At 64.1% G+C, this 25,712-nt stretch overlaps 2 protein-coding genes across 6 annotated transcripts; both read left to right on the top strand.

The window, feature by feature from the left end:
* The first annotated feature begins 7,471 nt into the window (after positions 1 to 7,471).
* Positions 7,472 to 21,514, top strand: LOC100546986 (signal transducer and activator of transcription 5B). 5 transcript variants are annotated; one of them, XM_085211094.1, is made up of 19 exons: positions 7,472 to 7,613; positions 15,838 to 15,975; positions 16,064 to 16,220; positions 16,292 to 16,381; positions 16,585 to 16,759; positions 16,827 to 16,957; positions 17,030 to 17,181; positions 17,249 to 17,404; positions 17,474 to 17,653; positions 17,748 to 17,835; positions 17,997 to 18,119; positions 18,279 to 18,371; positions 18,500 to 18,706; positions 19,030 to 19,124; positions 19,191 to 19,321; positions 19,579 to 19,734; positions 19,906 to 19,957; positions 20,264 to 20,371; positions 20,440 to 21,514. In XM_085211094.1, exons 2-19 carry the CDS (start codon positions 15,848 to 15,850, stop codon positions 20,564 to 20,566), a joined length of 2,349 nt encoding a protein of 782 aa, XP_085067220.1. In that variant the 5' UTR covers positions 7,472 to 7,613; positions 15,838 to 15,847; the 3' UTR covers positions 20,567 to 21,514. The 5 variants fall into 5 exon arrangements, with proteins under 5 accessions (XP_085067220.1, XP_085067216.1, XP_085067219.1 ...); XM_085211090.1 differs by having other exon boundaries at positions 19,579 to 19,749; XM_085211093.1 differs by lacking the exon at positions 7,472 to 7,613 and adding an exon at positions 10,166 to 10,190 and having other exon boundaries at positions 19,579 to 19,749.
* Positions 21,515 to 21,729: 215 nt separating this feature from the next.
* Positions 21,730 to 24,859, top strand: GHDC (GH3 domain containing). The gene is made up of 8 exons (XM_085211103.1): positions 21,730 to 22,062; positions 22,139 to 22,269; positions 22,349 to 22,925; positions 23,034 to 23,223; positions 23,291 to 23,362; positions 23,469 to 23,602; positions 23,689 to 23,777; positions 24,108 to 24,859. The coding sequence occupies exons 1-8, from the start codon at positions 21,810 to 21,812 to the stop codon at positions 24,306 to 24,308; spliced, it is 1,647 nt and encodes a 548-aa protein (XP_085067229.1). The 5' UTR covers positions 21,730 to 21,809; the 3' UTR covers positions 24,309 to 24,859.
* The last annotated feature ends 853 nt before the right edge of the window (positions 24,860 to 25,712 follow it).

The following is a 25,712-nucleotide window of genomic DNA, read 5'->3' as shown; positions in this document are numbered from 1 at the left end:
GCCCTGTCTCCCATCCGTCTCCCCCAGACCCGACCCCTCTGAGCGCCGTGCTTTGCGGTTCGCGTGGGCAGCTGCGAGCGCGGGGCAAAAGCAGCGCCTGGCTCCGCTCTGCTTGCGTCAAGGAAACCTCGGCTGTCAGCGTGGGAGGCCGCCGATGGGGACCCTCTGGGGTGCCTGCTGGGGTTGGGGTGATGGCAGCCAGCCTGGGGCTCCGGCAGGGCGCTTGGGCGGCATCCCAGTGGGTGCTGCTCTCTGCAGGGGGGCTCGGGGTAGAGGGACGTCCCCCAGTGCACCTCCGTGTGCCCGCAGCGGTGGCTGCCTTGGGGCCGTGCGGGGCTGCGGCTGCGGCACGGCCCTGCCCTGCCCTCTCGTGGGGACCCGCAGCCGGCAGCGAGTGCTGCTGCACCGGGAGCAGCGCGGGCTGCAGCCCAAGCCCAGCTCTTGGGGGCTTTGCTTGGACCTTTATGGCCCGGTGTGGGGGAGCAGCGGCCCTGCCCCACCAGCCCGGTCTCTAATCCCACTTGGGGTCCAGGCTGTGGGACCAGGGCGAAGGACCTGGAGACGGCGGTACCTCCAGGTGCCAGGAGCAGACGGACAATGACAGACGTACCAGCGCTTGTATTCCTGCCACCTGTGGCCCTCGGTGAAGCAGAGGTGGATGCAGCAGCAGAATGAATGTGGAGTTTGGTCTCAGGCGAGGCCCAGAGGGAGAGATTATTGCTCCGTGAGGATTAACAGGGGATTTTTCATGCAGGCCGTGCTCAGTAAATCCCCCAGTTCCCTCTGGGCTCCTTCAAGACGCTGAAGATGCCCTTACTGCCTGTGTGCTCCCTGCTCTGCTCTCAGCTCGTTGCTGAGGTGGGCACAGTTCCTGGGAACCCCCACCCGTGCTTCACGGTGCAGCTCTGGGGTTTGGTGGGATGGAGCCCCAAAATTCCACCCCGAGGCTCGTGCAGCCCCCCAGGGCCCAGCCCTGCTCCTTCCCCGATGGTTCCCAGCTGCAGGACAGAGTGGAAAACCCCAGAAGATGGATTTTTCTCACCGATATGCAAACCCTGAGGTTGCCACAACCGTTGGGTGTCAGGAACGCGCCGTCCCTTCCCACACTCCTGCAGATAAGTGGTTTCTTATCTCCATGTGCCCACATGCCCTGCTGCATCCCTGCCTGAACCTGCTCTGTGCTTGTTTAGCCGGAGGGCCCGGTCCCTTGAGTAACTTGGGTTAATTGGCCGCCAATCTGATCTCAATTGTTGCTATTGTGAACGCTCCAGTTGGCAGCGCAGTTGGCTGCTCTGCAGCAGAAGGCAGCGGCTGAGGCTGCTGCTCTGCCTCAGTGGGCACAGTGTGCATCGTGTGCAGTGCTGCTGCATGGGACTGCATCTGAGGAAATTGCAGGAAAGGCACTTCTGCAACACAGAGCAACCGCGCAGTGTGAGGTCTGACAGGGCTTGTGGCAGCCCAGGGTTTGGATTTGCGGGGCACCCAACACACCCTAGCTTGGAGGGGGCTTTTTCCCCTTGGTCCCCAACACTGTCCTGGTGACGATGTCCTCATCCTGCTGCCCCATGGAGTCCAGGGGGGGGGGATGTGGGGCGTGGGGTTGTTTGCAGCTCAGAAAGGAGGTCGCTCCCCTCCAGCCCTTGGCCCCACAGCGGGGAGGGAGCGGGGATGGTGTCTGGGTCAAACACGCGGCCGGATTAGGGGCTTCCAAATGCGGATAAGCTGCTTGGGATGCAGACGCTCGCGTGACAGGGTTGGGGCAGCCCCGAGGGGATGGGTGGCCACCTGCCAGGGCAGCCTGCGTGGGCACAGCTGTGCTCCCTGTCAAGCCCCACACGATTCCCAGCTGGGATTGGGACCAAGGCTTGGGGTGCAGACACTGCCCACAGCCGTACTCTTCCTCTGTTCCCGGCCCCGTTGTGGCTCCCAGGCCTGCAGGCAGCACCACGTGGCGGGTATGTTGGGGTGACAGATGCTGTGGAAGGACAGCATGTGCCTTCTCCTCGCCCCAGGGGTTTATGTGCCAGGCCAAGCTGTTGGGGAGTGGAGGGGACTGGGGCCTGAGAACAGCAGCAGCTGAGCACCACAGCCCCTCCTGGTCTGAACGTTCACAGCACTGGGTGCCGTCAGCAGCTGCACCATGGCCTCTGCTGCAGCGGTGCCTGCGAGCACGGAGCGCCCAAAGGGCATCTGCTGGGCAGCTGGGCCGTGCACCTCTGCTCCCTGACTGCTGTTGCAATGACCCCGTGGGCTCCAATGAGGCAGGAAAACCACACGCCGCCCCACGGAGCTCCTGCACCTCTACCAACAGAGCCGCTCCCACGCTGCCCTCCAAGAGCTGCCCCCAGCCTGGTATCTGCAGGGTCACGCAGCTGCACGCGGCGGCTATTTGGGTTTCCAAAACACTGCAGTTTCAGGTTGCACGGCCAGAGCAGCTCCCCCAGTGCCACGCTCCCACCTGGCACGCAGGCCGCACACACGGTGCAGGAGCATTGAGCCTGGCTCTGTCCCTGGGCTGCGAGGGATTTGGTGTTCGCCCCAGCCTGGCTCCCCTCATGCTCCTGCACCTTCCCCCCTCCCTGAGCCTTGGGCAGCCCATGCTCACACACAGCCTGCAGCCCTGCAGAGCGCAGTGAGTTGCGATTTCTGGGTGAGCAGGGTGCTCTGTACCTGGTGGTTTGCACAGGGAGAGGGGCTCTGCAGTCTCCTCCATCCTTTTTCTGCCAAGCCGTGTGCTGCCATGGAGTGAGGCAGCGAGCACCAGGACGCTGCTGCAGACATCCGTCTCATCTCCATTCTCACCAACAGCTCCAAGCACGAGGGCAGCTTCGTGCAGCCCTTGCTGCCCAAGTTGAGCGCTATCCCTGCTTCCCAAACCTCATAAACAAAAAGGCAAACATTGCATCACACTCAAACTTTAATACGCAGCCGCGCAGAGCCAAGCAAGGTCCCAGTGGCGGTTCCTGCTGCCAGGTGTGGCAGAGGTCAGAGCCGGCGGCTCCGGCACCACATGGTCCCCACACCCCGCTGTGTGCAGCCGACTCTCAGCACTGCCCTGCTGCCTGCGTGCGGCTCTGAGCTGCGCCCAGCGCTTCACCCACCCGATCCATGGCAGCCCCAGCTCCTGCAGTGGGAGCCGGCCCCGTAGGCTGTGCCCCAACCCTGACCCACCCAGGTGAGGATGAAGAGCAGCAGGCTTTCCCTCAGCGCCGCCCAGTTCCTTCCCCAGCATCACCCATAGCTCTGGGGCTACTCTCGCTTTCGGGTTCCCACTTTCGCTGCCTCCCTCGGCCCTGGTTCCCGTTCCTGCAGCCTTACCCGCTGCTGGGCCCACGTCTGGTGCTGATTCCCCCCAGCAACGTGGGGGCCCGCTCCAGGCTGGGGCAGCCTTGCTGACCCGTTCTGACCCGCAGTGGCCACGTGTTTATGGCAAGAGCCAGTCTAGTCCGTTTCTGTGGCAACGTGAGGATGTGGGGATGCGCAGCAGCACCAATGCGGGGTGGGGGCTGGGGGCTCTGACTCCTCTGGAGCTGCTGCTGCCCCTGGAGCCGGGGGGGTGGGTGAGACCCCTGTGTGCACAGCGTGTGCCAGCCTGGGAGCTGCAGCTCGCAGTGCAGCCCCAGCTGGCTGTTATTTCCCCGTGTTTTGCAGTACGCAGAAATGGCTGTTTGTTCCCCTTTGGATGAATGATGTGAGTGAACAAAGAGCTCAGCCTGGGCACCAACACTGCCTGGCTGCTGAGACCCAGCACATGCTGGGGCTGCTTTCAGCCATATCTAAGCGGATGGGAGAAGAAATATCCTGTGGAAATTCCCCCCTGGACTGAATGCCATTCCTGTTCTTCCGTGACAGCAGCTCCTCGCTTCCCGCTGGCACGAGGGATGGTGCTGCAGCCACAGGTTCCATGCACACCTGGCGCCCTGCACCACGATCCCCACCCCACCTCCAGCTCTCCATGAGCAGCTCACTGTCTCCTTCTCCAGCCCCAGCATTCTGCACCCAAACAGCTCTTCCTGCACTTCATCCGTGGTGCAGGGAGCAGCTCCTGGGGCGGCTGCAGCAGCACTGACCTGTGCAGCCCCAGAGCTGATCCTGCTGCGTCACACCCCGCTCCCCTGGGATGGCTGTGCTGGGGCCCCAGTGCTGCACCCAGCAGCCACCCCGGATTTGGCAGCACTGTGTGTCCCCCGATCCCCAGGGGATGATTTATGGACCATTTTAGTTAACTCTAAGAGCTGTTTTGCTGCCCAGAACATGCCGTTCTTGGGCACCTTCCTGCAGGGCGGGCAGCAGCATTCCAAGGAGCTGTGCTTGATGCACTCGGTGCCTCGCCTGCAAGTTGAGTTACCCCTTCTGTGCCCACTCTGTGCCCAGCTGATGGCCAGATCCTCCCTGCTCTGCAGCCAGGAAATCGTTACTGAGCTCTGATGTGGGGCAGGTGGGAAGAACCTCACAGCATGACTGAGTCAGCGCTGCAGGAAATGGCCCCTTCCCAATTGCGTGAGCATGAGAAGGACTGAAAAAAAACAAAGCAACCCAGAGGCTGTGCTGGTGGTGTTGGGCACCAGAGACCTTTAGGCTGGGCTCTGGGCAAATGGGCTGGGCTGCAGGGAGGGGGCTGCTGGCGTCGGGTGGCACCGGGTCCGGCTGTGCCATGCGGAGCTCTGGGAGGCATCGGCTGTGACTCAGGGCTGGGTGATGGGGATGGTGTTGGCAGGAGAACCAAGAGCAGTTCAGTGCTGGGAAATGGCCCGGCACGGGAAACGCCTCAGGGGCACAGGGGGTCTGCCCACAGGTGGGTGCAGCTGAAGCAGCAGTGCTCAAAGGGGCAGCACCCAAAGGAGCAACAGCACCCAAAGAAAGCTGCACCCATGCCAGCAACAGCTGAGCAGCATGCTGGCAGCAGTGGGACCTTCAGTGCCACTGCAGCCCTGCCGTAGCTGTGCTCTAACTGAGTGTTTTAAGCTGAGGATGTTGGAGTGGGAAAACATGAGGCTGTGACTAATTTGGGGATTCATCTGTTTTTCATTACAGGGGCTGGATTATCGCTGCGTTCTCTTCTGGCTATAACATATATCTGTGACCATGTGGAAGCCCAAGAGGAGGCAAGAAGAGGCCGGGGCCCTGGGCAAGCCCTCCCATCCTGCTTACAGCCCGTGGGGGCTGCGGGGCCCAGGCTGCAGCCGACCCTCTGCACGGGCTTTGTGCTCCGGAGGAGCCCCATGCTGTGCACAGAGGGATGTGAAGGGGCCCTGCTTACAAGAAGTGCTGGGAGGGCTTTGGGGGGGGGGAAGGGCAGCAACCAGCACTGCTGGGACCTCTCCAGCAGCTGCCTAAATAAATGCTTCCAGTCCTCAGAAATAATTAAGACCCTCGAGATGCCACTTAGAGAAGGCCACTGTGCTGCTGCTCCTCACGCTCATGCTCCAAACACAGGAGGCAGGAGAGGCAATTTTCTAGGAAATCAATTACGAAGCCCAGTGCTCCCACTCTCCCCTGAATGCACAGCGTCACACTGCATCCTGTTGAGCTCATCTGAGCTTGGCCACGGCTCAGCCTGGACACCATTTACCTTCCAGATGCTTTTTGAGACTTCCTGAGCAGTGATGTGAGGGAGGTCCCGAGGAGTGCCAGGACTGAGTAGTGCAGGGCTTTCTGTGCTGCTGAAATGGACACGGCCTCTCTGTGCTCTCTGCAGTGCTGTGGGCACCGCTGCGTCCTAGGGATGACCGGGCAGCCGCTGAGCTGCCTCTCCCTCCAAATTTCCCTTTTGTAACATTTTCACCAGAGAGCTCAGGGTTTTTCCTCGGGATTTGTTTGCAGTGAAACTCAGTCTTTGATTTGATTTGATTCCGTTGCCCTTTTGTGTTGGAGGGGCTCTCACATAATCTCCCATCACTAATTTTTTCCCACTTCTCCCTCTAAAAAGAGGCGGAAGAACTCAGAGGGAAGGGCAGAGGGAGCAGCGACGCGCTCACCTCACACCGTTCCCACGGTGCGCCCCCAGGCCCTACTGAGCGATGCCGCCCTGCCGGGCTGTGCCAGGGGCCGCCGCGACCTCGGTGCTCTCAGCAGAGCAGCTGGTGCCCGACTGCTGGCACTGCTCGGCCGTGCGGGCCGGGGATTGTGAAATATGCGAGACCACGTGATGCGACTCACGGAGCGCAAGATTTCCCAGAAAAGGCAGGGAGGGCAGCGGGTGCAAGCCTTGTGTCGATTTCCCCACTCTTTACTCTTTTCTTAGTGGAAAGAGGCCGGCCGCGCTCGTGGAGCTCCCAGCTCACCTCCAGCTCCGGCAGCCGCGATGTCAGCCCCGGCGCGGGCGGTGCGTCCCCAGCTCAGGCAGCGCCGTGCGGGAGCTGCCCCTCGCCCTCCAGCGGGCAGCGCCGCTGCTGGGCTGCTCTGCACGGCCTGCCTGGCCGGGGCGTCCCGCAGAGCTCCGGCTGCCTCTGCCGCGGGCTGCAAAAGGCAACAGGAAGGCTTTAATACAAAAGCAGTAGACAGCAGAAGTGCAGAGGTGAGAACTCGGGGCCACGCTCTTACATGATTGCGGAGTGATTTGCAATTGCCGGCTCATTAACTGCGCTGATAAGGATCCTGCCCGAGCACTCCCACTGCGGCACGCAGAGAGCGGAGCCGCTCTCCCGGCCTGGGCGCAGCTCTGGGCGCCCCGCTGAGTTTCCCTCCAGAGTTTTTCAGGCCGCAGAAGATTGACTGGTAACGAAAGCGAAAGCCCAGGAGATCCCATGCGGCAGTGAGAGCGCTCGAGCAGAAACGAGCGCAGCGAGTATTGCTTCCTGCCCCGCCGCAGCCACCCCGCACCGGGATCCCAATCGCCCCGCAGCCCCATCGCCCCGCACCCGGCCGTGTCCCGCGGTGCAGCAGCCGTGACGGCGGCGCTCCCGGTGCCAGGCCAGGATTCACAGCAGGAGAGAGAGGGCAGCAGCATCCCAGCGGGATCGATCTCGGCTCATGGTGGGCCTGGTGCAATCACCCAGCGCTGCTCCCAGCAAGGGAGGAGGACACGGGGGTACAAGAAACGGTGGACTGGCATCGGGTGCTTGGCGGGCGTTGCTGAACCCCAGCACCAAAGCCCGGTACCGGACCGGGTTCCCCAACGCCCGCCACCAATGCCCGCTGCTGGCTTGTGCTCCCCCCGCCAGCCCGAGCAAAGCCTGCATCTGCCCCGGGCCCAGCGCTCCGTGCCGGGGTGGCGGCGCAAAGGCCCTTGCCGTTTGTCCGTGCCCGGTACCGGCACTGCTGCCCGTGCCACCGCTCGCTGTCTGGCGCCCATCAGCGCCCAGTACGGGCGCTACCGCCCAGGAGCCGTGCCGGCGCCCAGAACCAGCAGCCCGGTACCGGTGCCCAGTGCTTCCGCCGGTGCCCGGTGCCGACGCACGTACCGCTGCCCGGTGCCGGTGCCCGGGGGCGGTGGCGGTGCCGGGGGCGGTGCGGCGCGGGGCGGTGCCGCGGCGGGGGCGGTGCTCGCGGGCCGGGCCGGGCCGGGCGGCGGCGGCGGCGGCGGCGGGCGGCCGGAGGGGGCAGAGCGGCGGCGGATCCGAGCGCCGAGAGCCGCCGGAGTAGCGGAGCCGCAGCCGCCGCCGCGGCCGCAGGTAGGAACGGGCGCGGGGCCGCCATCGCCGCCGAACGGGGCCGCGCCGCCGCCGCCGCTTTCGCTTTCCGCGGCCGTAAACAGGGCGGGGGGCGGCCCCGGGCGGCCGGAACGGGCCGTGCAGCGCCGCGCAGCGCTCTGCGTCCGGGCCGGGCCGGGGGGCCGCGCGTTGGGCACCTGCGGGGGGCGGCCGTGCGAAGGCGCCGTCGGGGTTGGAGGTGGCGGTGGGATCTGTCGGTTTGTTTTGGTTTTGGTTGGTTTGTTTCGCCTTTTTTTGTTGTTTTAGTTTGCGTCTTTGGGGGGGTGGCGGAGTAATTTTTTTTTACAATTATTTTTCTCCTCCCTTCAGTAAATATTTTGGGTGTTTCGTAACCCGCAGCGGACGAACGCAACTTGGCGGCGGGGCCCGGCACAGCGGCCCGCGGCCTCACTGCTCTCCCCTGGGACCGGGACGGGAGCGGCAGTCCCGGGGCCGGCAGGTGCGGGCCGGGCCGTGCGCACGCCCCCGAGGTTGCGCGGACTTTGCGCGACCGCTGCGCGGAGCCACCGCGCATCCCGAGGCGGGGAGCGGAACAGCGCGGAGCTGGGGCCGCCTCTCGCGGGGCTGATCCCGAGGGGAGCTCTGAAAGCGCGCACGGAGCGCTGGGGACGGTGCCGTGCGGGGACCCTGGCACATCTATGGGTCTTCAGCAGCACGGGCTCTGTGCTGGGCAGAGTTGAAACGGGATGGAAAATAAATCCCTCGTCCAAGCCGGGCACAGCAGTGCTGCCCTGCACGGCACTGATGGTGGCCTTTTGCCCAACCCGCTTGCCGGCCGGTGCTGCGCAGGGCTGATTGCGACCCCTGGGAATGAGAGCCGACCCCTGGGAATGAGACCTGTCTGCTGCCGTATGGGAGCTGTCAGGGCTGTGAGCTCGTGCCAGACAGGCGAGCTGGGTGCCCCCGGCTGCCAGCACTGGCCCTGGTGAGGGCTGCGCCAGGGGACCCCATCTCATCCGGGAGCACTCCACGGTGTGGGGTGGGATGTGGCCCTGTGGGACCGAGGTGCAGTGCGGAGCAGTGCTCACTGACAGCAGGACACGGCTCAGGATGTCCCCATCAGCCCGTGCAGGACTGGAGATTTTGGAGCACGTAGTCTGGAGCAGTGCTCTAGTGCTACTCAGCCCCGCTGCTTTGGGGGAATGTGGGCTGCGCCCTGAGATGCCGTCAGCACTTGTTGACATCCCTGGGAAGCGTGGAGGGTGCAGGCAGGTGTGTGTCTCGCTGGCAGCACAGCGTGGGCTGCCCTGGGGCTGTGAGAAGCCCGTGGCCTTGCAGCACGGAGTTGCGTGAGCCCTGGTATTGCCACCCGTGGGGCACTGAGTGCTGGGTAGCCCGGGCAGCACTGCAGGTACCTGTGGCCGGGCCAGCCTCAAGCCGTGCTGTGCTCACACCATCAGAGCAGTCTGTACCTGGAGGTGCAGGAGGAGAGCTGTGCTGTGGGCCCGACAAGCGGCTCCAGGTGGGTTTTGGGGATATTTGCTCACCTGCCCATAGCGGGGCAGCAGCGAGCGTGGGGGCTCCCAGAGCTGTCAGGATCGTGCATGAGATACTGTGGCTCCTGAGGTCTGGGTGTGAGAATGGAGACCATTCCCACCAGAAGGGGAGTGCTGTGCTGCAGCGTGGCAGGAGGAGCCCTGAGGTGCAGGCAGTCTCTCCTGGGGCCACGTGCTGCATGCTGCTGTCATCAGCTTCACGTTTCATGGCTTTTCCTGCGGTGCTCGGCCTCTAGCAGTGGATTCTTTGGTGTGCCCGCCTCGTCCCTTTGCAGTGCGATACTGACGCTTTGGGGCGGGCCGCGGCCTCCCAAGGATGCTCTCCCAAGTGCTCGGGGATGAGGAGCGGCTCAGTGCTGGGGGTGACACACAGCGTCTGTGGGACCTCCCCTCCTGCTGCAGGGGAAGTGCTGACTCCAAACGGGCTGCGAGGGCTTTGCCGTGGGGTTTCCCAGCCGTCTCTCGAGTGATAGTAAAACCCAGATACACTGCGTGTGAAAAATCCCTTCTCCCTGCGCTCCTGCAGCGTGTGGGCGGCCGGCGGCGAGCGGTGACGGTGCCGCGCCGCATACAGTAAAGTGGCCCCGGCAGCTGGGAAATGACTTTTTGGTTTGCGAGGAATTACTGTAAGGCTGAGAGACCTCGCGGCAGTGCCCGGGACCCGGCGGGGTGCCCGCCTTGCGGGGCTCCGTGCCCCTGCCCGACTCCGGTGGGGGGCTGGCACCGCTCCTGCTCCCCCCAGCGGGGCTGCGCTCGGGCTGCGCTCCGGCCCGTGTCGCTCCGGCTGCCGCCTGGGTTCAGCTGTCCCCGGCTCCGAGTGCTCCGGGTGAAGCGGACTCGACAGCTGTGGTGTGGCGGTGGCGTGCCTTTCCTTTCATGGGGTGTCTATTTTGCAACCCCCAAGTGTTTTGATCCCGGGAGGAGGGGGGTGGGGGTGTTTACCCTGGCACCGCGTGTCCAGCGCGGGGCTGCGAGCTGCGCTGGCCGTGCCTGAATGTTACACGCAGCAACAGTTCTAGCAACATCTGCTGGCTGATAAAAGGTACGTTGCCGTGAACTGCTTCTCCCTGCCTCGTTGGGAAATGTCGAGGGGGAGGCAGGCGTGTGAGCGCGGCTTCCTGGCCGATAGGGGAGAGCTGACTTGCTGATAAAGCAGAATCCTCCCATCTCGCTGCGCCAGAGGGCTGGCAGCGTTCTTTCCCCGCTGTGCGCTGCTCTGTGCTGCCGGCGATGCGCTGCTGCCCGGCCCCGCGCCGCGGCTCTGGCGGCCGGAATGCCGCAGCCGGGCCGTAGCGCGCTCACGACGCGATCCTCGCTCAAGCAGTCGCCGGTGAGTTTTGCAATCTCCGTTTTTCGCTTTAACTTCGTGTCTTCCTGTTGTTGTGATATGTAAATACGGGTTGTAGCGCGGCTGTGCCCGGGGAGGGAATTGGGGAAAAGGCTGCCGGTGGGGCCGCGCCGGGTTTGTGCTCCGCGCGCTCCGTTGCCGCCTGCAGCTCTCAGCGGAGGAGAGGCAGCTCCGCTTGTGGCGCATCCCAGCGCCGGCGTGGGCTGAAGTACAGCTGTAAAATGATCCCTGTCCTGTGGTGCCGTTAAAAAGGAGCTCCGGCTCTTCTGGGCTCTGTGGCACAGCTGTCTCGGCCTGGCATGCTCCTTTTATAAACCCGTTACTCACCCTGCGCTCCTGGAAATGTTTTGGGGGAGCGGCTGCTGCTCCCCATCGGTGCGCCGGCAGAAGCTGCGGTGCGGGACCCGGCCAATTCCCCTCGTGTCTGCGGGCTCCATAGGCGTGAGAGCCAAGGCTGCGTCCTGTGCCACCGCACGAGGGACCTCCGGCCCCGGTGCCAATCTGAATGAGAACTGTTCTGGCAAACGGCTCTCTTTGAGTTATTCCCATTCCCTCTGTCAGCTTCCTGGGCGCTTGCGTGCCTCCCTCCCTGCGGCAGCGCTTGCTCTGCCTGCCCGCCCAGCTCTAATGCAGCCGGGTGCTCTGCGGTGCCATGTGGACGTGCCAGCTGTGCCAGGACCTGGGGCAGGTGACCCCTGCCGGCTCCTGCTGGGATGGGGCAGTTGGTGCCTGCGCTGCCCCGAATGGGCTCCGCTCTGCAAATCCAGCTTGGCAGGTGAATGGATTAGTGTGATTGTGTGCACTCACTGAGGCATGACAGATAAAATGAAATTGTGTCTGCAGACCCAAATCGGGGCTAATTCGATGCTGTGATGAGCTTAATCCCCACATCCTCCCACCCGGCCCAGCTCCCGGGCAGGGATTAGCAGTGTGCCCGGCGTGGTGCTGTGTTCGCAGGAGGTGCTGGCTGAGCTCTGGTGGTGTTGTGTAGCATCAGGAAAGCACTGCACGTGGTCAGAAGTTTGGGGCTGCGCTGTAGTGTGCAGGAGCTGCTGTCAGCCCCTGGATTCGAGGGATTTCACTGGGATTTCACTGGGTATTTTGATGGTTTGGTTTTTACGTAGGCAGCTGAGCCTCTGTGGTTGTAAGGGAAAATCTGAAGGGGGAGCCACGCATTCCCAAACCCTCGAGTGCGAGAGGGCAAATAAAAATGAATGTTAATGTCTCTGATTAATATTACGTGAGGGCACTCCTGCTGGCCCCAGGCTGGTGCTGGGCAGCAGACGCCGGTCCCTGCCCATGCAGGACACACACACCGCCCTCCCCGCAGTGCTGCCGGGCCCACTTGGGGTTCCCCTGTTCCTGTGCTCTGCAAGTTCTCCATTTTGGCTCCCGACACTGCAGGGCTGCGTGGCCTCTGCCGGATGGGAGAGCCCAGAGTGGGCACCGCGCCTCTGCCTGGCGGCTGCTGGGAAGGAAATTTCTCCCCCATCGCTGCCCAGCTCTGAGTGCCAGCGGTGGCCCGGCGTTCTGCTCCCCAGCACAGTGTGGCAGGGGCTGATCCCCCTGCCTCTCGGTGCCACGGGGCTGAGCCCTCGGCTGCTGCCGCTCTTTGGCACGAGACAAACCCCATCAAAGCGCCGAGCTTCTAGAAGGAGCTCTCCTGAACCCGCCACTGCCTCCACCTCGCAGCCGAAAGCTGGAAACCGCACGCGGGCGTAGAAGGAGCGAGCAGAGCTGATCCCAGCACAGCGGGTGCTCTGTGGGGAGCTCGGGGCAGGCGAGGGCCGGGGGCTCAGCCCCCGATGCCGTGCGGAGCCGCGGGGTGCAGGTGAGCCCAAAGCCCCCCACGTCCATCCTCAGCGCTTCTCCCAGGGGGTGGCGTCCGAGGGGGCCCAGCCCCACACACAGGTCGGGGCCGAATCCCGCTGCGGGGGGGGATGAGGGCAGGGGTTGCCATCCCTGTGCCCCCGGTTGCGCTGTGCAGGTGGTGGAAGGAAGCAGCCGGAGCACAGCGCTGCCCGGCCGCGCAGGCAGCTGACATTTTGGAAGGAAATAGCTGCTCTCGGCTCCTTCCTGTAGCACGCAGCCTGCAAAACGGCCGCGCCGGGACCCGGCTGTGCCGGCAGCGCCTGCCCGGAGCCACCGCCGTGCTGCCCTGCAGGCTGCAGCGAGCGGACCCCGGTGAGTACGGCCCCGGGATGAGTGTGCGGATGGGGGATGGCAACCCAGCCCGCATCTGCCGGCCCCGTGCCGCGGAGGAGCCAGGGACCGTGCCTGGGGCTCTCTGAGCCCGGAGTGGCCGCGGGCCGTGGAGCCCTTCGGGGGCACGCGGGACCCTTCGTGTCTGCAGGGCGGGATGCGATGCGTGGCGGCCACGTGTGAAGGTGAAGAGGCCGAGCTGGGGCGGCACCGGGGAGCTCAGCTGAGAGGGGCCGCCCGGGGGGCTGTGTGCATCCCCGGGGTGGTGCGGGGGCAGCACGCGGGTGTCTGCGTGGGGGAACCGGTGCCATCCACGTGCCGAGCGGCCGCCGCTGGCTGCCGACATCGCTTCTTCCAGAGCCGGTGGGACGGGGCCGCATCCAGCCCTGGCTGAGAGCTGGTGTGAGCTGCCCTTCTCTGGGGGATGTGGGCCCCCCCTATGGCACGGTGCCCCCCGGGAGCACCAACCCGCGCGGTGCACGGGGTCCAGCCCTGTGGCCCCCGGTGAGGCCATCTCTGACCTGGAAGAGATCGTGGGCTCCGGAGATGCTGGGAAACCACGTGTCCGTGTGTTTACTGTGGCGGGCGCAGGGCTGCTATGGAGCCGGCACCGCAGCTTTAGCACCAACGTGGGGGGGAGGGGGGGAGGAGGGCCGCTCCCTGCTGGGAGGAAATTGCACCCAGACCCCCCTGCTTGGGGCTGGGGGAGCACCACAAAAGGGCAGTGCGGGCACTGCTGCGGCAGAGGGGGGCACGTGGGGCAGCAGCAGCAGCAGCCACAGCCCTTTTGGTGCCCTCCCCCCCCCCCCCAGCACTTTCCCTGGCTCTTCAGGGCGCATGGGGGACCGGGGCCGGTAGGTGTACTGGTGTGAGCACGGGGACCATCCCCAGAGGGGTTGTGTGTTGTGAGCATGATGTGAGAGCCCCACAAGCATCCTGCAGCTGTGCATTGTGAGCATCCTGCGAGCATCCCAGGACTGTGTGCCATGAGCATCCTGCGAGCACTCCACATCTATGTGCAGAAAGCATCCTACAGCATCTCAGGAGCATCCTGCAAGCACCCCGCACTCAGCTGGAGCCGGCTCACCAGGGCAGCAGCAGCTCGGGGGCAGCGGCCCTTGGGCAGGTGCTGGCCATGCTGTGGCTTTGCATGCTCCCTGCGCACAGGATTGTGTCTGCCAGCCTCGCCCTATGAGACATTTCCCTCCTTTTTCTATTTGCTGCTGGGCTGTGGCTTTCCTGCAACTCATGGCTGGAGCTGGCTGCCAGCCTGCCGCTGTGCCTGGGAGGCTCTGAGGCTTGCCAATGTTGGCAGTGGCCACAGCCCATCCCAACTGCAGCCCCGGCTGGGTCTCTTGGCCACCCCTGGACTCGGAGGTGCTCCCAGCTCCCTCATGTTGCTGCCTCGAGTCCTCTAGGAAACTTACTTTGTGTGCATTCCACCCACTATGCAGCCAATCTGGTAATGACGACTGGGCAGTGGAGCTACTGGCATCTCCCACCCCTTCAGCCCTGCCAGGCACCCCTCCCCAAGTTGTCCCCGCTTTCCCCCTCCATAACAACTGTCCTGCTGTGTGTGCAGCATTGCAAGCACTAAGTCACCGGCAGGCAAGTTGCTGTGGCTTGTTGAGTTGCTGCTGGTTAACCGAGTTGTGGTAATGGGTGGGATTATAGCTCCCTGCCAGGACTAACTAAATGCAAAGTAGCTTAAACCACTGCAATTATCTGTCTCTTGCATTTGTTTGAGCGTGCATGTGGCTGACTGCTGCAGCTGACCCTGGTGCTGCTGGAGGAGGATGGATCCAACTAAGGCATGGCTGCTGGGGCCGTGTCCTCAGGATGGGATGGGGACGAGGATGGGGACGGGGATGGGATGGAGATGGGATGGGGATGTGGCACCAGACGTTTCTGCATCTTTTGGGAACGTCTGCTGTGCTCGTGGGCAGCTCCCATGGCGGGGCAGCTCCACACACAACGAATCCACAGCAGCTGCAGCACTGTGCTGCCTGCTGGCACTCCAAAGCCCTGCAGCTCCTGGGAAGGTTCCCCAGCCTGTGGATGAGGCAGAAAACAAGCAGTGTGGAGAAATGCCTGTGGTTGCATCAGTGATACTTTTCTTTGGCTGCGGGTATCATCCCAGTGCCCATGGGGTGCATTTCGGGGCTGCCCTGCATCCCCCCCGCAGTGCTCCTGTTCTGCCCACCATTCCCACTGCGATGTTCCCATCTCCTGCTCCAAAACAGAGTGTTTTGTGCGCCCTAACAGTGAGCTGACCGCAGCAGCAGATTAATACTTGTTGCTTAACAACCCATTCAAGTGGAGTAGGAAGTGTTCTGCTACTGTAAGATGGAATGTATCACCATTTTCTTGATAGGGAGAGCAACATTTGTTTGTTCTTTTGTCCGTGCTGATGTTTCTGTGCTGGGCCTGGGCTGCTCCCAGGGTTCCATCCCTTCCTGGTGCAGTAAAACCATTCCTGGCATCCCCTGCAGCTCTGCCAGCGGCGGCATTTCCATCAGTGCCTCTTATCAATTGTCAGCAATTGCTAACTGCCTGCGCGTGCGTTGCTATCGGCCTCCCCCTGTACCCTTTTCCTCATTGCTTTCTGTTTTTATTGCCTCCCCCAGGCCTAGCAGAATTTCTAGCTCACTGTCTCTTCTGTGAATGAGGAAACGTTCCTTGCTTTTTATAAGGGAAAAAATCATTTTTAGCCAACTCGGTTATTGTTCCTCTTCCTGTGTAGGGTGGGGAGCGGGGGAAAGGTCTGGCACTGGGTAGGTGCCGTCTCTCCGCAGTCCTGGCTCTGTGTGCTGTGTGCGTGGCTGCTCCCTGCCAGTGGGGATGCCAGGGCTGTGTGTCTGTATCCAGAACCTGTGGTTCTGGGGCCGCTGAGGCTGCTCGGCCCTACTGACACCGGAGCTCCTCGCCAGCCCCCTGCCTCTGCTTCCCTGACCATGAGTCCGTGGCGCAGCAAAGTGGCCGAGGCAGCAGAGCCATTCGTGAATGCTCCAAGCTGCCCGATGGCTTTTCCTAGAACGGAGCGGTGACACAGAGCTGAGATCCCCCCCGTCCCCTTGGGGTGGCTCTGGGGGTGCCCAGCGTGGGGTCCCTGCGCGGGGCTGACGATGTGTCCCCGCAGGTGGTGAGCCATGGCGGTGTGGATCCAGGCGCAGCAGCTCCAGGGCGAAGCCCTGCGGCAAATGCAGGCGCTCTATGGGCATCACTTCCCCATCGAGGTGCGGCACTACCTGTCGCAGTGGATCGAGAGCCAGGCGTGGTGAGTCGGCCCGCACCGAGCCCCGCAGCACCGTGCTGCCCCTCTGCTCTGACCCCCCCGCTGCCATTGCTCCGTTGCACCCCCAAAGGGACTCCATCGACCTCGACAACCCCCAGGAGAACGTGAAGGCGACGCAGCTGCTGGAGGGGCTGATCCAGGAGCTGCAGAAGAAGGCGGATCACCAAGTGGGTGAAGATGGCTTCCTGCTGAAGATCAAGCTGGGGCATTACGTCACGCAGCTGCAGGTGAGTAGGGGGCTGCAGTGGGGTGACTGGGGTTCCCTGCCCCGCACCCGGCTCAGCTCGCATCCCTGCAGAACACGTACGACCGCTGCCCCATGGAGCTGGTGCGCTGCATCCGGCACATCCTGTACCACGAGCAGAGGCTGGTGCGGGAGGCGAACAACGTGAGTGGGGCTGCGGGCATCACCGGAGTGAGGAATGGTCCTCAGGGTGGGGGTGCGGGGGGTCTCCATCATCAGGGTGATGGAGGGGGAACGGGGAGGTGCTCACTGCCCTCTAGCTCTTGGTGGGGATGGGGAGGGTCCCTTTGTCCCTTTGATCCCAGAGGGGATCCCCAGCCGCGCTCACTGCTCCCGTGCCCCTGCAGAGCCCCTCACCCGCCGGCACTCTGGTGGACGCCATGTCGCAGAAGCACCTGCAGATCAACCAGACCTTCGAGGAGCTGCGGCTCATCACACAGGACTCAGAGAACGAGCTGAAGAAGCTGCAGCAGACACAGGAATATTTCATCATCCAGTACCAGGAGAACATGCGCCTGCAAGGTGCCTGAGGGGCTGGGGGGGCGGGGGCCGGGCGCTGGCCGTGCCCTAACGCTGTCCCCATCCCCAGCCCAGTTCTCCCAGCTCTCCCAGCTGGGTCCCCAGGAGCGCCTCTCACGGGAGACGACGCTGCAGCAGAAGAAGGCGTCGCTGGAGGCCTGGCTGCACCGGGAGGCGCAGACACTACAGCAGTACCGTGTGGTGAGTGCCGGGGGCTGTCCCCACAGCGGCTGCGTGCCACCCCGTGCGCTGTGACAACGTCCTGCCCGACAGGAGCTGGCCGAGAAGCACCAGAAGACGCTGCAGCTGCTGCGCAAACAGCAGACGACGATCCTGGATGATGAGCTGATCCAATGGAAGCGCCGGCAGCAGCTGGCGGGCAACGGCGGCCCCCCCGAGGGCACCCTGGATGTGCTGCAGACCTGGTGGGTGCTGCGGGAGGGGGGAGCCGGGTCCGTTCCCACGGTGGGTGCTGAGCCCGCTGCCCCCCAGGTGCGAGAAGCTGGCGGAGATCATTTGGCAGAACCGGCAGCAGATCCGACGCGCCGAGCACTTGTGCCAGCAGCTGCCCATCCCCGGCCCCGTGGAGGAGATGCTGTCGGAGCTGAACGGCACCATCACCGACATCATCTCCGCCCTGGTCACCAGGTAGGGGGGCAGCTCGGGGGGTGGGGGGCATTTTGGGCTCCTCTGCCCGCCTGACACTCTGCCCCCCAGCACCTTCATCATCGAGAAGCAGCCTCCCCAGGTGCTGAAGACACAGACCAAATTTGCAGCCACCGTGCGGCTCCTGGTGGGGGGGAAGCTGAACGTGCACATGAACCCCCCCCAGGTGAAGGCCACCATCATCAGTGAGCAGCAAGCCAAGGCCCTGCTGAAGAATGAGAGCACCCGCAAGTAATGCTTGAGGGGCCAGGAATGGGGATGTTGGAGGCAGCGGGGTTGGGGGTGTGAGGGGCCGCTGCCATCCTGACCCCCTGTCCTCACACAGTGAGAGCAGTGGGGAGATTCTCAACAACTGCTGTGTGATGGAATACCACCAGGCCACCGGGACGCTCAGCGCGCACTTCCGCAACATGGTGAGAGCCAGCAGTCCTGTGCTTGGTGCCTCTGCCCGCACCGTGTGCCCTGTGGTCACCGTTTATGTCGTCATCCATGCTGCGTCCCTCCTGTGCCCACCCCTTGTGTCCCCGTCTGTCCTGCGCTCTCCTTCCATGGGCTCCCCCTTCTGTCCCTGCAGTCCCTGAAGCGGATCAAGCGCTCGGACCGCCGCGGCGCTGAGTCAGTGACGGAGGAGAAGTTCACCATCCTCTTCGAGTCGCAGTTCAGCGTCGGTGGCAACGAGTTGGTCTTCCAGGTGAAGGTAAAGCTATCGGTCATGGGTGAACTGTGGACACCGTGCCCACACACGGAGCTGTGGGAGCGGGATGGGGCGTGTATTTGGGGTGCGTTGGGGGGGAGGCGGGGGGAGGTCCCGCCACATCCCATCTCAGTTCTGTGCCGCTGTCCTTCCCGCTGGCAGACGCTGTCCCTGCCGGTGGTGGTGATCGTGCATGGCAGCCAGGACAACAACGCCACGGCCACCGTGCTCTGGGACAACGCCTTCGCGGAGCCCGTGAGTCCTGCTGCCGGGGGGGGTCGGGTGGGCTCCATCCGCCTCGGGCCGAAGAGCAGGGCTGCCCAGTGGGGATGTGCCCGAGGCCGGGTGTTGGCCATGCTGACTCTGTGCCGTGTCCTCCCCAGGGCCGCGTGCCCTTCGCCGTGCCCGAAAAAGTGCAGTGGCCGCAGCTCTGTGAGGCACTCAACATGAAGTTCAAGGCAGAGGTGCAGAGCAGCCGTGGGCTGACAAAGGAGAACTTAGTGTTCCTGGCACAGAAGCTCTTCAACAGCACCAGCTCCCACCTGGAGGATTACAGCAGCACCACGGTGTCCTGGGCCCAGTTCAACCGGGTGAGCGGGTGCTCCGTGTGCCAGGATGGGCTTGGCTGCACTGCGGTGCCAGCGCTTATGCCCAAAGAGAGCTGTTTTGTGTTGGATCAGTGCAAAACCCAGCCAGGTGTTGGCTGCAGCGGAGCAGGAGGTGTTGCCCTCCATGTCTGGAGGCTGCGGTGCTGTGTCCCTGGGGGGCTCACTGTTTGTGCTCCCCGGGCTGCGCTGCGTGGTGTCGTGGGATGAGGGCTGGTGGGTTCCCAGCTCTGCAGCATCCATCCAGGTCTCCGCCACATGCCGTGTGTTTGGAGGCAGGAGCGCTGATTTTTTGCGGCTTTCCACAGGAAAATCTGCCTGGGAGGAACTACACCTTCTGGCAGTGGTTTGACGGTGTGATGGAGGTGTTGAAGAAGCATCTGAAGCCTCACTGGAATGACGGGTAAGAGCCGTCCTGCCCCACGTGCACGGCCCCGCACCGCCCACCTGACGCCCTCGCTCTGCACAGGGCCATTCTGGGCTTCGTCAACAAGCAGCAGGCGCACGACCTCCTCATCAGCAAACCCGATGGCACCTTCCTGCTGCGCTTCAGTGACTCGGAGATCGGCGGCATCACCATCGCGTGGAAGTTCGACTCCGGTGAGTGCAGCCCCCGCCGCCCCCATCCCCGTGTCCCCATCTGGGCTCCTTCAGCACCTCCTGTGTCTGCTTGGCACCGGCACCACCGGCACCTGCCTGCAGCTCCCCTTCATTCCCTCCAGCTCCTGCTTTCTGGCACGCTGTGTTTTGTCCCCAGATGTTGGGGGAGGGAAAAAGCTCAGGAAGCAATGCTGGATTTTCGGCACAGTCTCAGGCTCACCCCAGGCATCACTGCGGTGCCCTCTCTTGTCTTCCAGCTGAGAGGATGTTCTGGAACCTGATGCCTTTCACCACCAGGGACTTCTCTATCCGCTCGCTGGCCGACCGCCTCGGGGACCTCAGTTACCTCATCTATGTGTTCCCCGACCGGCCCAAGGATGAGGTCTTCTCCAAGTACTACACGCCGGTTCTCTGTGAGTCCACGCCAGGTAGCGCTGCCCTTCACCCCTCACGCGTCACTCCTCCGTACCTCCCCTGGGGAGGGCCTGGGCTTGCCAGCACATCCAGCCCTGGGGGCCCCCACCCCTCTGCAGCGTGCAGTGTGCCCGCAGCTCTGCGCCTCAGCACTGCCTTCTTTCCCCTAGCTAAAGCTGTGGATGGGTACGTGAAGCCACAGATCAAGCAAGTTGTGCCAGAGTAAGTGCGAGTGTGCGGGGTCCCGTGGGTTCATCCCTGGCTTGCTGGGCTGGGTCGCTCCCAGCCACGGTGCCCCGCTGGCCGCATCGGTGCTGGGGATGAGCAGCTCGTAGTGCCCAGCAGCAAAGGGCTGTGGTGCTCCTCTGGGAGCCCAAATCTCCCCATGGCCAACAGGGCTGGGACCCTGCAGGTGGCTGCTGCTACTGGGGACTGAGATGAGGAGCGTGTGCGGGGTCTGGATCCCTGCTAGGAGGCGATGAGCGTTCCCAAGACCCACGCACCACTCACCCACTCTCATCCCTGCAGGTTTGTGAGCGCATCAGGTGACGCCGTCCCTGGGGGGGGCACCTACATGGACCAGGCTCCGTCGCCGGCCGTCTGCTCTCACCCCCATTACAACATGTACACGCAGAAGTAGGTATCACGTCCCCACCCCCCCGCAGCCACGCTGGCCCACACCCTCACCCCCTCACCTCCTGCAGCCCCGAGACCGTGCTGGACCCTGAAGGCGACTTCGACCTGGACGACACCATGGACGTGGCCCAGCACGTGGAGGAGCTGCTGCGGCGCCCCATGGACAGTCAGTGGATCCCCCACGCCCAGTCGTGACCGGCGGCCACGCGGCCCCACATTGGCCCCCAGCGCTGCGGGGACTGTGCCGTGTTTGTGTCTCTGTGCCCAACCGGGGGGCAGGCGGCCGTGGGGGGGTTCTCGCCCCACAGATTTGCTCTGTGCTGTCCCCAAATGCAGGGTGGTGTCCAGCTCTTTGATGTTTATGCCCTTGTATAAAAGGCAGCGGATTTGTCGCATGGTTTTTCCTGTATGTTCCTTTTACACGGCCCAGCTTCGGCTTTCCGCTTCTGCTCGCGCTGGTGCTGCCCCACTCCCCGCAGCCTCGGGGGGGGCCGGGGAGGCCCGGCCACGGGTTCGCTTTCTGCAGCCGCCACTAAGGATGTACGTGTGCGCATCGGTGTTCTATCGCGGTGACGCCGTTCCGCGGGCGGGGGGTGGCAGTCTGCGGTGTCGGGGTCCCCTCCGGGTCCCCATCTCGTCCTCTGCCCCCGACGGCTGCGGGGAGTCCTCACGGCCCCGGGTGCGTCCCCTCGGTCCCCTCCGGCACCACTGCGGGGGGGGAGCGGGGGGGAGGAAAGAAGCGCAGCGAGTGGCGGGCAGGAGGCGACGGAGGCGGGAAGGGGCCCCTCTTCCCCCCCGGCCCGTTCCATCCGTGTCCCAGAACCTCTGGTTCCCTGGCGATGTTATTTTTCTACCACAGAGTAAATAAAGCACGGACTATTTTTGTAACACAAAAGCTCTGGGTTTCACGTGTGTCTCGGGGAGGGGGCAGCTCCCGGCCCCGCTCTGCCTGGGGGAAGAGGCCCCTCACCCGCACCCGTCGGGCTGGGGTCGGGGCAGGAGGCTCGGGAGCTGCAGGCATTGCCCCGGGCCAAAGTAAAGCAAACCGAATTCCGCTGGTTTTTTTGTTTGTTTGTTTGTTTTGTTTTGTTTTGTTTTATTTTTTAATAAAAGGACCGCCCCGTTCCGAGCGGTGCACACCGGGCTGCGTTTGTTGTCGTTTTTATTTGCGATTCTTTCCTCTGCTCGCATCGCCCCGTCGGGGTTGGGGAGCGGGTGGGAAGGGGCGGCGTGTTTTTTTAATAAAATGCAGGAGGGAGAAAACGAAAATAAATTCTGCGCTTGGGCGCAGAGGCGGAGCCGCCCCGTGCTCATTTCCCGGGGGGGGCAGCGGGCGGGTCCGGGCGCGCGCATTGCCCGTCATTTCTGCCGGAGCCGGAACAGCCGGCGGCGATCGGGGGGGCGGGCCGGGGGGAAGCGGGAGCGCGGCGGGGCGGGGATGGCGTCGGCCGCGCTCTCGGGGATGCTGCTGTCCGCGGTCCCCGGGCCGATGTTGGCCGCGGTCGTCGCGCTGTTGGTGGCCGTGTGCGTGGTGCTGCCCTCCGCCCCGCCGCTGCGGCACCGCCTGCTCCGCGCCGCGCTGCTGCGGGCCTCGGGGTGGCAGCGGCGCCGCCTGGAGCTGCAGAGCACCGACGTGCGGCACGGGCAGGAGCGGCGGCTGCGGCGGCTGCTGCCCCCCGGCGCGGCCCCGGGTGAGCGGGGCTGGGAGAGGAGAGCGGGCGGCGGGGGCTGCGGGACGCCCTTCTGAGCCCCGCCGTCCGCCCGCAGGGTCCGACGCGTTCCGGGAGCGTCACCCGCCGAGCACGTGCCGCAATGACGGGGAGCGAGCGGAGCCGCTGCCGCCGCTGAGCCTCTGGGCCGTGCTGCGGAGCTGCTGGAGAGCCGAGCCCGCGCTGCAGGTAGCGAAGGGCTGCGGGGAGCGCGGCGCGGGCGGTGCCCCGTGGCTTTGTCCTGCAGCCCCCCGATCTCTCCGCACAGGGGGTCCTGCTCTACCTGCACGCCCTGCACCGCGCCTTCCCGCAGGCGCTGACGCTCCGCGGCACGGCCCTGCTGGGCTGGGCGCCCGCCGCTCCCCGCACCCCGGGCTTCTGCCCGCTGCCCACGCTGTACTGCACGCCCCCCGAGGCCGCCGCCCTGCCCCTGCGCTCCGCAGCCCTGCGGGTGCAGCTGCTCTTCGCCCTGCAGACGCGTGCGCTGCGCGTGCTGGAGGCCCGGCTGCCCAACGCGCTGCACGACGCGCTGCTGGCACTGCGGGACGGCTGGGCCGAGCTGGCCCACGACCTGGCGCTGGGGGCGCTGAGCCCCCAGCCCGGGCTGCCCGAGGAGGTGCGGGGTCGGCTGCAGGCGCTGCTGGTTCCCGACAGCACGCGGGCAGCAGAGCTGCGGGCTGAGTGTGAGAGGGGCTTCGAGGGCATCGTGCGGCGCCTGTGGCCGCAGCTGCAGGTGGTGGTGGTGGGGACGGTGCGCGGCGGGGAGCGGCTGTACTGCGATGCCCTGAGCCAGGAGGCCTGCGAGGGGTTGCCCCTGTACTGTCCCTGGTACCGGGTGGCAGGAGGTGAGTGCTGGGGGTGCAGCATCCCTCCCGCAGGGATCGATCTTCTCTCTGTGCCCTGCGGAGGGGATGAGGAGGGTGGTCTGGAGCTCACAGCCGCTCTCTGCCCAGCTCTGATAGGTGTCAACCTGTGGCCAAAGGAACCCACGCCTCGCTTTGTGCTGTGCCCAGAGTGGGCATTTTGTGAGTTCCTGCCCTGCCCAGCCGATGAGGAGGAGAAGCAGCGCACGGTGCTGCTGGGAGAGCTTTGGGAGGGACGCGAGTACACACTGATCCTCACCGCCCGGCCTAGGGAGTACAGGTGCTCTGCTGTGGGACTAGGGGGCTGTGCACCCCTCCCCAGCCTCATGCCCCCACTGCCCACACAGGTGCCGTGCCGGAGAGGTGCTGCAGGTGGCCGGCTTTCATAAGCAGTGCCCTGTGGTGGAGCCCGTGTGCAGGTGAGGTCACCCCAGCCCTGTGGCCCTCACCTTCAGGCAGGCTGTGGGGGGGCACGGTGCTGCTGGCACCGCCAGTGCAGGTTATCCAGCCCTGCTGTGCCCGCAGGGAGAGCCAGACGCTGAGTGTGCGTGGCGAGAGCATCCCTGAGGAGCAGTTCTGCCGCAGCCTGTGCCGTGCCGTGGGCATGTGGCCGGGTGCCCGTCTCGTGGACTACGTCTGTGTGGAGAGCACCTTGCTGGGTGAGCATCCCCAAAGCATTCCTGTCACCCACCCTCAAGAGCTGGTGGCTGCGGGTGGCCGTGACGTGCTGGTGGCACCACCACAGGTGCCTCTTCAGGGGCCGGTGCCCCCCATTACGAGGTATTCGTGGAGCTGCGGGGCCTGCGGGACCTGTCGGAGGGGCAACGCCACAAGGTAAGGGGGCTTGGAGTTTGCTGGGGGCAGGCAGGATGCAGATCTGCTGTGCGCTCCCTGCCCGCCCCGCCGCCACGCGGTGGCAGTGCTCGCCGGCTGCGGGATTCCTCCGGGGCTGCTGTGCCGATGTGCAGAGCCGGAGCCCGCAGGCGGTGCCCGCTGCGAGCCGGAAGCCCGCGAGCAGGGAAGGCTTTTGGCGAAAGAGCTCCTTCCCTGTCTGCTGTCAGAGCAGGGGCTCTGGGTAGCTCTGGGTTTTGGGGGGTGGCAGCCGCTCCATAGGGAAACAGAGATTTGAGATGCACGCTGGCAGCTCCCCCTCCCTCTCTGCAGCTGGACCACTGCCTGCAGGAGGATTTCCCCATCTATAAGTCGTTCCGCTTCAAGGGCAGCATCGGGCCCCTGCGCCTGCACCTGGTCGGGGCCGGGGCCTTCGCGCGGCTGCGGGAGGCCATGGGCTGCCCCGTCCCCATGCCCCGGGTGCTGCGGGAGGAGCGGCTGCTGGCCGTCATCCAGGGCACCGTTATCTCCTAAGGGCAGCGCTGGGTTTGCTTGGTGTCACCCTCCGGGCACGGAGTGGGACTGGGGTGAGGGCACCCGACAGAGGGGACGGAGCCGGCAGAGCGTGACCCCGGCTCTTCTCAGGGCTCACTTTGGGCACAGGGTGGGACTGTGGCTGCAGGTGGGCATCCTCAGGGCCTTCCTGGACATGCCTTAGCCAAAGATTGCCCCATCGAGTGCCACCAGACGCGGGGCAGCGGTGCTGTGCCTTTCCTGAGGGTCCCTTGGGGGTTCACAGCCGGTGGCCACCGCAGGAGAACAGCAGAAATCTCCCCAGCACTGGGGAGCCCAGGGGCCCTGCAGCTTTGTGTCCCCCGGCGTGGATGCCCTGGGCAGGGCGTGTGCTGGCAGCAGTGACAGCTGCCCCTCCGCAGCCCCAGCAGTCTGATGGTTCAGAAGCAATCAGCTCCAGCAGGGGCTTTTTAATGTAAAAAACAAACGGGGAAAGAAAAAAAAACAAAAAAACAGATGCAAAATAAAAGAGGACTAACTCTCAAATATAAATAAAGGACAGCACTCTGGGATTGATTTTTTTTATTATTTTTAATCCTCATTAAGTGATTTGTTGATGACAACCCTGACTTTGTTCTGATGAGAAGTTGGCCTTTGTTATCTGCTCGCCTCAGTCCTGGGGAAGGGTCAGCCATGAATATTTAACCAGCTCAGCGTTTGTCTGGGGCTCTGGGAATGTCTGGGGCCGTTGATGCCTTTGAGGCACAAATATACGGGGGGGCGGAACTCGTCCTTTCCCTGCTTGTTAAGGTTTATTTTAAGGACTACCGAGCCGTGGCGCTCAGCCTGCTGTGCACACAGCTGTTACCAGGGTGGGGGCAAGCAAGGCCGCTGGCAGAAGACATTGTCTTAAACAAGGCAGGCATGAAGCATCCCTGCAGTGCAGCCACCGCCTCCTGCCAGGGTAGAAATGGGATGGAGGGCCCTTCCCTCCCATGCCCTGCTGGAAATAAGCCTGGAGCAAAATTCCTGTTGTAAGCAGGGGAGAAATTGTGTGGTGGGGAGGGTTTGGGGACCCTGAATATCCTGACAGTGACACTGGTGCTGGGCCAGCGTGTGTCAGGTGTGCTTAGAGCTGTCAGGGTTGCGCATTACTGGAGGGCAGAGTTGGTGGGTGCTGGATAAAAGCCTGAGGTGAAGCAGCTCTGTGCGGTGCTCCCGGCCCTGTAGTGCAGACATCCGTGACCTGAACGTAGCCTGGGGAGTCCCGTAGTGCATCGCATCCCGCTGCTGTGCCATGCGTGCCCACAGCCCTTCCCCAGACCCCCGCTGTGCCCCACAGCAAAAGCTTGAGCTCTCTGCTTGGACAAGCAGGGAGTGGGCTGGGTGCAGGCGCCAGGCTGGGGGGTGTGAGGGCGATTTGAG

The sequence above is a fragment of the Meleagris gallopavo genome, chromosome 29 (genome assembly GCF_905368555.1).
Source record: "Meleagris gallopavo chromosome 29, MGAL_WU_HG_1.1, whole genome shotgun sequence".
NCBI lineage: Eukaryota > Metazoa > Chordata > Aves > Galliformes > Phasianidae > Meleagris > Meleagris gallopavo.
This window is presented reverse-complemented; position numbering and strand designations above follow the sequence as displayed.

Bases quoted from the DNA above. Each gene is read 5' to 3' on its own strand.
- LOC100546986 (XM_085211090.1), top strand. From the start codon at position 15,848: ATGGCGGTGTGGATCCAGGCGCAGCAGCTCCAGGGCGAAGCCCTGCGG. The intron at 16,382-16,584 runs GTGAGTGGGGCT...GTGCCCCTGCAG, and splicing joins TGGTGCGGGAGGCGAACAAC to AGCCCCTCACCCGCCGGCAC. The intron at 19,322-19,578 runs GTGAGTGCAGCC...CTTGTCTTCCAG, and splicing joins CGCGTGGAAGTTCGACTCCG to CTGAGAGGATGTTCTGGAAC.
- GHDC (XM_085211103.1), top strand. From the start codon at position 21,810: ATGGCGTCGGCCGCGCTCTCGGGGATGCTGCTGTCCGCGGTCCCCGGG. The intron at 22,270-22,348 runs GTAGCGAAGGGC...CTCTCCGCACAG, and splicing joins GAGCCGAGCCCGCGCTGCAG to GGGGTCCTGCTCTACCTGCA. The intron at 23,224-23,290 runs GTGCTCTGCTGT...CTGCCCACACAG, and splicing joins GCCCGGCCTAGGGAGTACAG to GTGCCGTGCCGGAGAGGTGC.